This window comes from Falco naumanni, chromosome 6 (assembly GCF_017639655.2).
Source record: "Falco naumanni isolate bFalNau1 chromosome 6, bFalNau1.pat, whole genome shotgun sequence".
Lineage (NCBI taxonomy): Eukaryota > Metazoa > Chordata > Aves > Falconiformes > Falconidae > Falco > Falco naumanni.
The window spans coordinates 83,486,092-83,500,593 of record NC_054059.1 but is presented as its reverse complement, the minus strand read 5'-3'; the positions used below and the strand labels follow the sequence as shown (position 1 = coordinate 83,500,593).

Sequence of the window (14,502 nt, the reverse complement as noted above, 5' to 3'; positions counted from 1 at the left end):
GGGAAAAGATTTCAGCAATGTCTTTTTAAAATTCCAAGATTTTCTTCATCTATGTAGTAACTTAAATATAATCCTCTGAAGCACTTTGGGTTAACAAGTGTATATTGGTTTTTAGACAGTGAATATATACATGCTTATGTGTGTGTATATATATATATTTACATACACCCACACACTGAGAAACTTACATTATCAGTGAAAACAACTCCTAGTTTCCACATCTGATACTTAACATCAATGGAATTTAGCCTGTAAAAATAAATAAATAGATTGAATTTTATATCAAAGCACAATAGGAAAATACTCAACAAACTGTAGGAAGTGTATTGTTGCATAAACACAAGAGACAACAGTTGAACTATTTCTCCAAAAACTGAAATATATCAGAATACTGTTCTAATTCACACTTTTACTCCGGAACGAACCTGTCAAAAAAAAAAAAAAAAGTATAAAACCAAATTAATAAATACTGGCTTGGATTCATCAGACATAATGCTGATTGATGTTTATGATGTTATATACATACGAGTGAAATGAAGTATCTTTATAATCTATGAAGAAAAAGAGACTTTTTTTTTTTTTTAATGTGACACATCTAAGCCTAAAGTAGCTGTCAAAAAAGTTCAAATAATTTGCACCCCAAAACGCCAATTCTTTACTATTCGTTTACGATAGTATACCTTGGGTGACACAATTACCTGACGTTAAAGACAAAGTGAGGTGAAATTAATTTCAGAGCTTGTGTCCTTTGCTTTTCCCACCCACTGATATCAGGAAAAAAAAGTGAATGAAAGATAAATGCCTATTAAGAGTTTTTGCAGAAAAGGACCTGGGGCTCTTGGTGGAGTGCAAGCTGAGCAAAAGCCAGCAATGGCCCCTCACTGCAAAGGCGGCCAGTGGTACCCCGTGCTCCGCGCGGCTCGCAGCCAGCGGGACGGCGAGGCCATCCCACCCCTCTAACCAGCACTGGTAAGGGCACACCTGGAGTGCTGCGGCGAGGGCTGCGCTCCCAGTTTCTCCCACAATTTTTGGTGCTTTGTTCTATCAGCCACTTAGCCTCTTCTCTTCAACAAATTTTTATGTTGCACAGACTGATACTGTAAGCTATTCCCTTCAAATTTTTCCCTTGTATTTCTTTAATTAATACCTTTAGGTATTAATTCTCCCATTACTCTATCAACACAAATAAACACCTCAACTTTAGGCCACACTTTTTGCACTAGAATTAAACCCATTTAATTGCTCGAAGCGTTTTGGTTTTTTCCCCTCTATAGAGAAATGACACAACTACCTCACCAAACAATATATATACCATTTTTCCTTGTAGGTGTATCTTGTCCTCCCTAGTTTTTGACTTTTTCTTTTTGGAAAGGTTTGGATCATCTGTATTATATTGATGCAAAAAAAAAAAAAAAAAAAAAAAATCTAAACCTGAATCACATTTCAGGAACGAATATAAATAATAGTATGAAAAATGTCATCTGTCCTACTTTTATCCTTAAAATGTGAGTGAATTCAGTGTTCCTGAAAGAGAAGAACTGCTGACAATGACTAAACAAGTAGAAATAACACTGGCAAAAGTCATACATCTGCCACATATGCAAGCACCTAGTACTTCTATGCCAGGTGTTCACATGGAATTATCTGAGGCCTTAGATGGAACACCAGGAGTTAAACCATGGTTTATCAACCCCTGGTTTCCAAAATTCTTCTAACCACTTCTAATGACTTCTAGCCACTAATGACATAAAAGTAATAGTTTTATTTGAATATTACACTCCCAAGGAATACTTTGCCATTAAAATATCAAACTCCTACTTGTACTATCTGCAACAGTATTTACTCTTTAATACAACCAAAAATTAACCCCACATTTACATGTAAAACTAAAAGGCAAAAGACACAAGCTGAACCTCTGGTATAACACTATAAACGTTACAGATATAGAAGTCAAGCTATTATAACTGAAAAACAGAATCAAATCAAACTTAAATCAAGAAGTCTACTCCAAATAGTCTACAGCCTACTTTAATTAAGAGTTCATTTCTCCTTCTGAAGTATATGAGCCTACTTGAATAAAAAGGGGAAAAGCAGAAGAAATATATTAGAAGTTTTCTGACTTATAGAAGATTTGACCCTTGCTCTCAAATTTACACATGGCAGATCTTTCATACCAATATTTTACTTTTATCCAGAAAACATTTCAATGATTAACTCATCTAGGGTGAATGTTTTCACCCTTTATTCACAGTGAATTATACTTTTCTGCCATCACTGAACTTCCACGGCACTATATATTTAGCTCAGAGCAGGTAAAAGAACACAGTTATATTATTAATGCTCTGTAAAGATAAAAATAACATAAGTACAACATAATGGTGAATTCTAGAGTCTATTATACAGCTAAACAGGATTCAACAAACTAATTTCCTTTTTTACCGTTTCTTACTTTCTTTTTTCTTTTTTTTTCTTTTTTTTTTTTTCCCTATGCACAGGCCACAAACTACTAGTTTAACAAATCTAAAACTTCTCATAAGGTAACACAAAACTGTTTTAAAGAATCAAAGTTGATGACAGTTTACTAGACAGATTGATGGCACGGTCAGCAATTGGGTTTGCTTCATTATTACCTTCACGGTAGACAGAAATTCTGCAGAAACTAAAGCTTAAGGTTTCACCTGAGTTTCTTCCACGGTGACTCAGGCCAGTCACTGGGTGACATTTACTGTCTGATTAGGATTGCAGGGATGATATTTGTATAGCAAAAACCCTACATATGCTACAGAAATAAAAGCTGCAAGTTTTTTCTAACAGGTTTTCAAGTTTACAAGGATGGAAAGATGCATCCATACCAAAATTCAGATTCATATCTTGAAAGAAATTATTAGAATTATGCTAATCTCAAAGGTTGCCACATCGTACTATGTTCCAGATACTACAGAGTACTGCAAGATAAATCTACCATGCTGCCATTTCACCAAAGCTAGAAATGCATCTGGAACAATGAAATGGATTCTCCAACAACAGCTGAGTGCATCTAAGAGCTGCTGAATCCATTTTTGTCAACCCCAAGCTGTAAGAAAATTTTCTAGCCCCAAATCCAAGTTATTATGGAAATCAAAATTTATAGAAAACTCTGTCCTAGAAGGGGGGAAAAAAAAAAAGGTCCAAAATGTTAAGAACAGTTTCTCATTCAAATATTGTTCAATAACATATTCAGGTAGTAAAATGAACCAAAACCTCTTTAAATTTATTTCTGAAAATATTATTACAGCAAGTTAATTTCTTACTTTATTCTGACCCACTACCACCCACTTCTAGTCTCAGACATATTCTTGTGACTACAATCCACTTATTTGCAACTATATTTGCATTACATATGAACAACCATAGACAGGACTGCTTATGGACAGGCACGATACTCTCTCATGAAATGGCAAAAAAAAAAAAAAAATCAGCACCCGAGGAACTCATCTCTGGTCATTTAAATTTTATGATATTATAATTTACAAACAGCAGTAGCTGTAAGAGCTCCTAAAACTAATGTGAATGTTGATCTACAGGGAAAAAGGAACTTCATTTTTTCATATCCTCATTTTTAAAGTCTGACATGGAGAGCAAAGCAATAACAACATGCATAACACCGCATTCTCCTGTTTATTTCTGCTCACTACCTTGATCAAGTAGCTCAGAGACTTCAAAGAATATGAGATCACATAAAAATTAAGCTCTACAGCTGTGAATCAAAAAGCAACATTATGGTTTCAAGTCTCCCTTTAAATATCATTAGTTTGTATTCTATTGGATTTTCCAATATAGGAATATTGGATATTCCTAGTCTGAATGAATTTTTATCTTCTTTCTGCACCATTGTACAAGTTGTCATACACTGTAGTACTGTTGTAGTAGCTGAGTTCAGTGATGGTGAATGATAGGCACAGTGTGAGAATGCACAATGTGAACAAGCAGTAAGAAAATGGTGAGAAATTGCCTTATTACCTTTGGCTGCAACCTACACTAGTATTTCATGAACTTCAACCACACCTTGCCTTTTTTACAGCTTCTTTCTTAAGGCCTACTGCATTTAGCTGTTTAAAACATAACATAGTAGGGTTTCAAGTTATTCTTCCCTTTAAAAAAAATTCCTCAGGCCATTAAATGATACTAATGTTAACTGCAATCACAAAATTCTGAACTTTTCAGCCTGAGTCATTTTAATGTTTGTACGTCAGAGCTGTTCAGAGCAGCTACAGGGCATCGCCAGCTGAGGAACAACTATCATTACTTTAAGTTCAAACTGAAAAATAGCCTTGCAGCAGCATTTAACCTTTTTCCAAAACAACAGACAAACTGAAACCGGGAAGTCAGTTTTAATTAGTTAGCTCTTCGCATTAACTTTCTTAGCAGACGCTGAAATTTGCTGTTAAAGGTTCTTTCGGACTGTTTCAGAAGGCAAATCTAACAAAGACAACAGTTCAGAAAGATGACCCATCTTTCTTAAGTTATAAGAAAAATCATTAATGAAACTATAACTCTTACCAATTAAAGAATTTCAATGGAGGTTAATGTTACTATATGTACAATAGAAAGCATCCCTTCAGATGGGATCCCAACATTCATTCATTATTAATTGGTCAGCTGGGGAGGAAATATCATTTTTATTGCACTGTGTCAAAATAGTGTTCCTTTTGTGCTAGGCACTGACCATCAGCAGGCTATATGTTATAGAGAATGGTGCCAGCAGACCATTACAAAAAGAAAGCATTGAACTGAAACAAAATGAAACAAAATAATGAGTTACTTGGCACCTTTAAGTTTGCCTTGGAGATATATCACATAGAATAGATTATTACTTTAAGGTTTCCTTTACAAAGCTTCTGCAGGGATCCACTAGGCTTAAGATTCCCAAGTAAATACCCAAAGGAGGAGGTATCTTATGTTAGCATCTGTAAAAGTGGGAAGGCTTGAGGCTGAGTTTCCCACATACGCATCATTCCTCTCAATGGAACAGGCTGGGAATTTGGACATGATACATTAACGGTAAGTACGACTACTTCTCAACCATGAGGGCTGAGGCCACTATCCACTTACTGACATACACTTCTGTTTGGACAGATAGGTACATTCACAGGTTTTCAAATCCTGTGGTGACATAGGAATAAATCTTGGGACTTCAGGTTAGAAACTACCTCAAATAAAATCCCTTCTTTTTTCACCAGCCATTATGGGCAAGAGTCAGGCTCTCACCTGCAGGAAAAGTACTAGTTTATCAGGGACAACACTGTTCTCCAAGATACTACGTTACTAATAAGGGGGTTACCTGTTCCAAATCTTTTGCAAACCTGGGTTTCTCATAACAAGGAAAAATAGGACCTTTTAACCTCTTTCACATTCTGAGGCCAACTACACTCATTCTTTGTACAGTTTGCATTTATGATATGGTTTATCTTGTTGTCAAATATGGAAACCTTGTGAGCATTCAACAGAAACCTTATTTATTTTCCCCCAAATTAGCCTTATGTCATTGATCATGAGATGCTGGAGCCTCACCTGCCTCTTCTCTTGACTCTGACTAGAGTAATGACCCCGGAACCAACAGCTGTTAGGAAGGTAAAGGGACTGAGAGGTAAACCTCACTATGATGCCTTTGATAAATAACTTTCACCTTTGTGTCTTTCATATTATTCCCTCAAATATACTTCATCCATGCTGCATCTAGTTTAACACCATCCACCCGAGAAGGGAAACTTATTCAATGGAAAAGCAGTACACCACCTCAGTCCCAGTGTGCAAATATTAATTGTCTTTACTGTCTAATCTACATTGAAGTTCAAACTGCAACGTCCTCCTTAGTTGGTTATACTTAAATAATACTGAAAAATATCAAATACTTACTTAAATATTTTAATACATATTGAAAAATGCAAATATATATAAGCTGAATGGCTCTTCCAGAGTTAAAAATAACAGTACACTGAGGATTTTATTATGCAGATATCGGTGAGACGGGCAGCAGCTATGAAGGAGCTAGGTCACCTGCAAGTAGAGTGCTGCGAGTGCCTTGCAGAAAGGCGGATGGAAGGGAATCACAGGTTATTTGCCCATGGGACAGGGGAAGAAACAGTAGGAGCTAAGGGCCAAAAAGGCAGAAGAAAAATCTGGTTAATTTATATTGAGAATGGAAATGCTACACGCTGCACTCCCCTTCTGCGTTGACAGAGACATAAATATCTGGTCTGGCCTCAGTCTGGGCCACCTCCTGCTGGCCCGTGCAGAAGCAGAGGCACTAGAGCTGGGAGCCGCACCAGGTCAGACCATTCTCCAGCTTTTTTTCCCCCAAAGTGGTGCAGTAAAAGTTCAACTCCACTGCTTTTCCCATCTCTCTCTTCATGGCACTGTAAATATTTCAAATGTGGAATCTGGAATATGCCTAATTTTTAGTTAGTTTATAATTTAGTTAGTAATAAAAACTCCATTATTGTTCATTTTTGAAACTGGTAAAAAGTGGATAGGTGTGCCCTCCTGAAGCATATGAAGCTTATGCAAATGGTTCTGTAAATTTCTGTCATAGCTGTTTCATTTTCCACAGCATTTTAATCTGTTATAAGGATGGAAGGAGTTCTCCAGGGAGAACTTGAAAAACAGATGAGGTTGCCTTGGTTTTGGTTGTGTTTTTTTAAAATGTATATAACATGGAGTAGACACTAGAGATGTAACAAAAAACTAGTACCTTTCAGGCCTGATTCTAAAATGAAGTGTTTCATTAGCCTTCTCCAACTGCTTCATTCTGGTCTGTTTTTTCAAGAGTATTTACAGAAACATTATTTCATTATTTTTTTTTTGTTTCCCAAATATGAGGCATGAGCACACAGGGAAGGGAAAATAGTTTCATTTTCTTCTTATGCCAAGAAAAGTAATAAAAATTAGAGAAAAAATAATAATCTAAACTCATCCATGGGTCCTACTATAATCCAGCAGCAAAACTGCTGGTAAGAAAGTATTCTGGAAAGTACTTTTGCTACAATATTAAATTTTAATTAGTATTGCAATGCCACAGAGTCCTGGGGCTTTAACACTGTACCTGATTGACTGTCCAGATGGACTTCAGGTTAATTTATTCATCTTTAAAAAAGATGGACATTAAAGATCCAGCTGTACAAAATTAGCCCTTGCTTCAATGCAATTCTAATCTACTTGTGGTCCCACAGTCTACCTCATATAATTCTTGCAAACCCATTGCTAAAATGTTGCTTTTAAAGCAAGCTACAAATAAACACTTCCAGTAGAATCTCTGTAGCATTACAAGTCCATTTGTTAAAATACATTCTATCTACTTGAGTATCTTTTATTACCATGCAGAACCAGAAAAAAACATTTTGCAATACTTTACAAAAAACTGAGAATATCCCTTCCCTAAGAAGGAAAATAAATGCAATTACTCTGAATGCCAAGGGGCTTTTTTTCCAAGTCTGTCTCTCAGATGATAGGCAAATACATAGTTTAGGGAAAACAAATTATAAATGGATGTGAAGACTAATCATCCAACTTCCTAGATTTTACTGGTCACTATCACTTAAATTTATTCCATCATTTCTTTATAATCAGAACACCCTGCCAATTTTGCCCATTCTTTCCAGCTGAGCTGAACCGAGACAGCTATGAGTTTCCAGCCCAGTGGTAATGACTCTATCAAAACAGTGGTAATGTGATGTATTCAAGCAGCTGTGCACTAAGCTAAATCTTCACACATAAAAACCAGCGAAGTCCTGCATATATGTTGTCTATAATGAAATAAATTCACTATATCATTCAACTTCAGAATTGATCTATATTATATAGATGTACAAAAAAGAGCAAGAAGAAAATTCAAAGCTGAATAACAAACTTTGAATGCTTAATTTTACCTTTAAAACCCTGGGGGAAAAAATCCAAACAAAAAAAGCCAACCACACAAACAAAACAGAAGCAAATGCTTACACAGCAGATAAGGAGCTATCCTTCTTTGGCTTCTTCTTTTCTCGAGCATCACTAAAATCAAGAGCAGCTTTGTCCATTCCTAGTAACTCACTGATCCTGTCACGGCCATAGAATTCACCGTATTTATCCATGACCTAAAGTTAGAGGGAATATTCAACAGAATCAGTTGGGTAGACAAGTTGTTTTTTAGCCTGGTTTCTGAAGACAAGAGGTTTAATGTACATGATCTTTTTCATCTGTTTGTTTCCATCTGTCTATCATATCAGCCAGTAATTTTCTGTTTGTTTTTTTTTTTTTTTCTGCTCATTTTCAATCAATTCAATAGAGGCAAGGGGTGGGTGTCAAAGACAAGATGTTTCTACTCATTTAATGAGAACAGGAAGAGGAAAGCAACCCAGCAAAACAAGAACTAAATCAGTATTTTCACTGACAAAAGAAAAATACACTGTGTGTTCACACATAAAGAGATGCTTTAAATATCCTAGCTGTGTGAAAACCTGACTAAAATAAGATTTCTCAAAGACAGTATTTGACCCTTACTAGTTACTCCATTTAAGAACATAAAATAAAAATAAAATAAAAAAACCCAAACCAACCACATGCCCAAAAAATTTATTCTTTTTATAAAAGTTTTTTAAGTAACCCAAATATCTGGATTGGCGATTTTTTATTTCTTTCAAGGGGAAGTATTTCACATTGAAATAGTTGTGAAAAATGTCCTGACTTATTAACTAGCTTCATTGTATAATTTTATGATCTTATTTTTGTTTAGTTATTAACAAAAGTAAAATATAATACACATAGAATATGTAAGAATCAAAAGATCTTGAACAGAGACTTACAGCTAAAAATGATTTTCAGTGAATTCAAACTATCTCTTTCTTATTAAATTGGAATGCTTCACAAGAAACTTTTCTGGAAATGAACATTTTCTTGCTCTCATTCTCACTGAATGCACAGCTCCTTCCTAAATATAATCTCTCTCTTCTCATTTTCAAAAGAATAAAAAACACAAAATTTTGAGTAAGAAGTTTATAACTGAATGACTCCTGCTAGCGAGGTGGTATTTTACCAGCTTTCTAATAAGTAATGATTTAATTTTAATTGATAATTTTGCAGATTTTTAGAGACAGGCATTCCTTGTCATGTATCTGAAAGCAATGTTTCATAACTGGGTATCATTCACTAGGCTGGGAATTTAAGTATATTTATATATAAATCTGAATATATGAAAGAGAAAACATTCTTTACAAAATACTGTATTTGAAGGCACTTCAATCTGTGCAGAGCAGTTCCTCAGCCAAAGACAAAATACCAAAACCTTCCATGCAACTCAAAACCACGCTCCTTTCCTTTTAATAGGAACCTTCCTTGATCTACTACATTTAATTTCTTTCTTGAGTACTCTGTGCAAACTAGTGCCTCCTCTGCTTAGATAGACAGATAGATATATGTATCTAAGAACTTCAAATATGCTAAAAAACCTTTCAACAGCAAAATGAATGCACAACTCAAAGCATTTTTTAGACAGGTTGGCCTAAAACTGTTATAACACAGAAGAGCTACTAGTGTTTAAAAAGATGTTTTCAAAAGCGTTATTCAAGACTGGCATCAAATGGCGTGAAGAAGGGGGTAGATCTGATCCAGCAACATAAACACCCTCTTTTTCAATTGTGACCAAATACACTAGGAAGATTATTCTTGTTGTAAGCTGTGGTACAAACATAAAATTTATTTTCTAAGAGCAAGCTGAGAAAACATTTGACATAACGTTTGTAAGAAATGAACTTCAACAGTCTCTGCTTATAGAGGGCTATTTTTGAGAGAGAGAGACTGTCATGCGATAAAAGCTCATCTGCACACCCATGAAGGACCACCGAGAGAGAACAGCTGGGCAAGAGTCCAAAGAACACCCTGCCCAGCTACAACTAGGCCCCTCACGGGAGCCAGCCGCCCATCAAAGGCCCATCTCCTGGAGCCTAGAGGAGCACAGGGGTGCGACAGCAGGCAGGAACCCAAATTACAGACTCCTGATGCATGGACACACTGCCTGGTCCTTCCCAGGGCTGTCCCAGGAGAGCCTCAGCCCCAGTGTCCAGGCGTGAAACCCAGTGAGATGAGTCACTGGGAGTAGCTCTCCAGATCACCTTTCCAACTGAGAAACTTAATGCCAAGGGACCTGGGATACATTACGGGATGGTGAAAGGAAGAACATTTGGGGATTCCACAGAACTTATTATTGGATGTTACAGGGAAGAAGCAAAGGTGGGAAATGGGATGGATTTAGGTCATTTGGGGAGGAGCAAGTGTGGGAAAACAGAGTGGTAAGGGACAAAAAGGGCCAGATGCTCATCAGTACAGTTGTCTGACTATGCCCTGTGCCTAAACATCTCAATATGTCCTATCTTCTTATCAAATTCCTTTCCAACCCTCTCCTGGGTGAGGGACTCTGTTCTGTGTGCGTGGAGATGAATACATAAATACACACAGGCAAAATAAGCTACATAAGTTGCAATGTATGTACAAGTGTACAGAGAAATTCTCCACAGCATTTCATGCATGTATTTGGATTCCTGTTTTACACAACAAGCTGTATGCAGAAAAACTTTGAAATTAAAACTATCCAAACCACACAAAAGTAGTTGTAAGCATAAGGAAAGTGTGTATTTTAAAATGGTAAATACGGAAATCTACACTGAAAGTTATATTTCAAAGAAGGACAGTTCACTTTTCTTCAAACAGGAAAATAAACAAACATTAAAGCTTTATTTTAACTTCATGCATATTTTTAAAAATAAGCCTTACCTTTCTCTTCACAAATTTGTCCCAATAGTTATTTGGAAAAGACCTGAAAAACACAGATAAGATTACATTTTAGATGATCATGAGAAGAAGCAGTAGTTACTGAAATGTCACAAAAATTAGATACTGATTTTGTTTCTTAGAGGCTCTCTGTTGCTATAGCCAGCTAGTCATTTGTGAAGTCACCGGAATGGAAATTGCCAAATAACATTCAGCCTACCACGCTAATGTAGCTGGGAACAAGTGGCAGAGTCGATGCCTGCAGACAGGGTTCTAAAGCAGCTGGAGCTCACAGTCCCACCAGGCAGAGAGTTGGGACTTTTTTTTTTTCTTTTATGGAACAGAAATAATTTTAAAACAAAGACCTAGGAATGAATAATTTAAAAAGTAATACTAAATATTAGCATAACAGGTGTCTGAAATATTATGTATACCCTTGCTAGAAGTGTATCCCTGACAATTGTTTATCTCAGACAAGCTGGATAATCAACCATATAGCTGTGGAGATTGAAGAACAATTACTTGCAAAGCTACAGAGACAGAATAGGTAAAAACTCACTGTGTGTTGATTACGAGTCTATCCCACTGTCCCTTAATATCATCTTCTGATGGCTGTTCAGTTATATACAGCCCATCAAATTCCAATTTTCTTGCCACTTCCTTTTCTCTCTTAAAAATAACCAGTGGAACCTGCAGGTGAAAACAATACCAGGAATTATTTAAAATGCACCGACATGTTTGCAAATTTTTAAGAAAAGCTGGTTGTTATAAAAATTAAGTATGAAAACTGAACAGAGCAAAAATAGTATTTAAAAAAACGTAAAGACTTGACAATTACCCAGAACACTGCAAAGGTATAGACGTATAAGGACCAGGTCATTCAAAATCATATAACTACAGTGTGCCACGCAGTTGTAAAAAGATGGCCAAAAAACCCCGAAAAGGGATCCTTCAAATAAAAATAGTTCTTCGGTGCTATGGAGCTGTTAGAGTTAGTCAAGTGAAAATAATTTTTAAAAGCTTAGAAATTCTGGTTGCAAAACATTAATTTGGGATCACACTTTTGGATTGCATGTTGATACGCAGAGCTGTTAGAGGTTGCCTTTCATTTGCTAAAAAAAATTCTTGAGGTTTCACAGCAGGAAGCAAAAGTAGTTTCACAGTAGAGAGCAAAGAAAGGCTGGAAGCAGTAAAAAGAAAAATCCTTAAATCGCATCCACATTCTATATACTTGTGCTCTGTAGTTCTTTGCCAGCAGGTGACACAGCTGAGCAGTAAGGATCAGGGTTTACCGACAACTCATCAGCTGGATAACATTCTGAGAAGGCAGATGTAACTAGTGGACCCAGCGGAATGGATTTTTCTTGGAAACCTGTTACCAACAAAGGTAACCCCTGCTCTTTCCTTATTTCGCAGGTCCCCAGAATCCACCCACCCTGCATTACCTACCTTGACTATATTACTAGTCAAGGCTGGACGTAAAGTATAGTGAAATAATAGTAATAAAAAGTAGATTACTCAAGCAATATGGTTATTGCATTAGATACAGTAACAATAGTTCCTATCTTATTTTCAGACAACTAATTGGAAAAAAAAAAAAAGTGGATTTCATGCAGAGTAATCTTCAGAAGCAAATACCTCATACATAGACCTGCAATTCTGAAGATTTTTAATTTTGAAAGCAGTATATCTCCAAAGACAGACAGAAACCATATTTGGTCTTTTCTTCAGGGTTTCAGAATTGGAAAGAAGGCAGTTCATTAAAGAAAATAATGATGATAATGTCTTTTCCTTCTAGTCAGAGAATAAATGTAGTATAAATAAAGAGTGTGGGAAAGTAGTATAAAAAGTCATAGTGTGGAAAAAAAAAAAAAAAAAAAAGATATGAGGACATCTCAAAAGCCAGAAATCTAAGCTTTCCTGCTGCATGCCAATCAGTGACACAGGAAAACATGTTTTAGTATTTATTGACCTGCAGAGACACTTAAGGTAGATATGAATATCAACCACTTAATGCATAGTATGACCATTTGCGTCAACTACAAATGCAGATTGTGTCTTTTTTAGCATAGAAAAAATATTATCTATTAAAAGAGGAAAAGAAAAATATCAAGGACCACATAAAAAACTTTGATAAAGACATTTTAAAGAAAAAGGAGTAGCCACACTGGGTCATAGCAAAGATCCATTTAATTTCGTACTATCTTGCACTTTGACCTGTAGGGTTTGCCCCAGGAAGAGTGTAAAAATGGGGGAAGTACATCCCAGATATGCCTCTCCCAGCTCAAGAGATTTATGGCATTTGATCTTCCTAAGCCAGAAGCAGCATTTTGCCAGTAACGGTGGCTTCGTCATTCCTTATATCCCTAACAGAGACCTTCTGCATTAAAAGATGCTTAAGTTCCTGCCAAAGCACTACCACCAGCTTATGAGATGTAGGCGTTGCCTAGAGCCACACCATGCGGTAGCGGTAGCCCACAACGCTTCATGCTTTTCGGACAAGCCAGCTGACCAGTAATGCAGACACTGTCACCTAAGGTCCCTCTGGCCACGTGTACACAGCTTGTCTGTGACAGTCACAAGCAGTTTCTGATACAGGTTACTGCTGTAATTGGCTGACACGGCAACGGTGCAAATGCTGTAACAGCACAGCAAGCCAGGCTCAGACCTGTAACTTCCTGACTTCCCACGTCACCTAATACATGTCTGTGTAGGCTACACTAAACAACAGAGTGTTTCTTTACACAGTCCTTCAACCTGCTTTAGCAACGTTGCTATGACTTTGTTCCAGTCTATACTACTCCATGGATAAAGAAGTACAAAGCTAGAAGGAAAAACAGTGTTCTGTTTTTCTTACTTTCAAACAGTAATACCCTATGATGCAGAAGAATGAGATGACTGTGTGTAAGATGGCCAAAATCCGCAGTGTGGGCTCCATGTAGCCACTGCTTTCTTCCAGGACGTAATGCACTGCAATGACCCTCTGGTTGTCATTCTCCAGGCTGTTCATCTTGGTACTTTCCCCAACAGATACCACAGGAACTTCCTTTTCTTCTGTCGCAGCAGATGTGGAGACCTGTTTAAATCACTTAATCTTAATATTGCAGCAGTTTTCCTTTGGCAGGAGCTTTACACTACTACAAGTAAGTAGTATAATGGAAAACAATGATACCAAGGACAATATCATTATGAGGAAAGAATGTTTTGCATAAAAATGCCCACAGAGAATACCTCACAAAGACCCTTTCACCTTGTGACACCAATCTGTGATAGAGTTCATTTTCTTCCCCCCACCCTCCCGCTCTCTTTCTATGGAAGCAAATTCGGGCCATGCAGAATTTTATCACCTCAAATCCAAGAAAGGGCATAGCCCTCTCGGAAGAAACCCAGGCAACTCCTGACATTCCCACACGTAGTCTTTATCAGCAGGGCTCTGCCAGAAAGTGACCCGAGTCTGAAGACCCAAATAGAGCTGAATACTAGAAGTCTTGACAATGCTCAGTGATATTCTAGGCAGTTTGAGATGAGGTGACTTCTCCTTGCTGTACACACCTCCTCAGAGCATGAGAAAACATCTCAGCTGACATGTATTAGTTTAAGTTGCCAGTGAAGGCTGCACTTGTCTGAGGCACTGAACTGTGAAATAGAGCATCTGAGGCACGGGTATGCCTTTCAGGCTGCTGCTTCTGTCGCAACGCAGAACTTTGTGAATAGGTATTTGTG

At 36.9% G+C, this 14,502-nt stretch overlaps 1 protein-coding gene across 10 annotated transcripts in view; it reads right to left on the bottom strand.

The window, feature by feature from the left end:
* Positions 1-14,502, bottom strand: part of RYR2 (ryanodine receptor 2) — a 435,368-nt gene that overhangs the window by 13,481 nt on the left and 407,385 nt on the right. For all 10 annotated transcript variants that reach the window (XM_040597875.1, XM_040597877.1, XM_040597881.1 and 7 more), the window contains 5 exons: positions 13,637-13,855; positions 11,339-11,469; positions 10,783-10,825; positions 7,978-8,111; positions 189-249 (listed from right to left, as the gene is read on the bottom strand). In XM_040597875.1, coding sequence (XP_040453809.1) covers positions 189-249; positions 7,978-8,111; positions 10,783-10,825; positions 11,339-11,469; positions 13,637-13,855 — 588 coding nt within the window. The remainder of the gene's footprint in view (positions 1-188; positions 250-7,977; positions 8,112-10,782; positions 10,826-11,338; positions 11,470-13,636; positions 13,856-14,502) is intronic.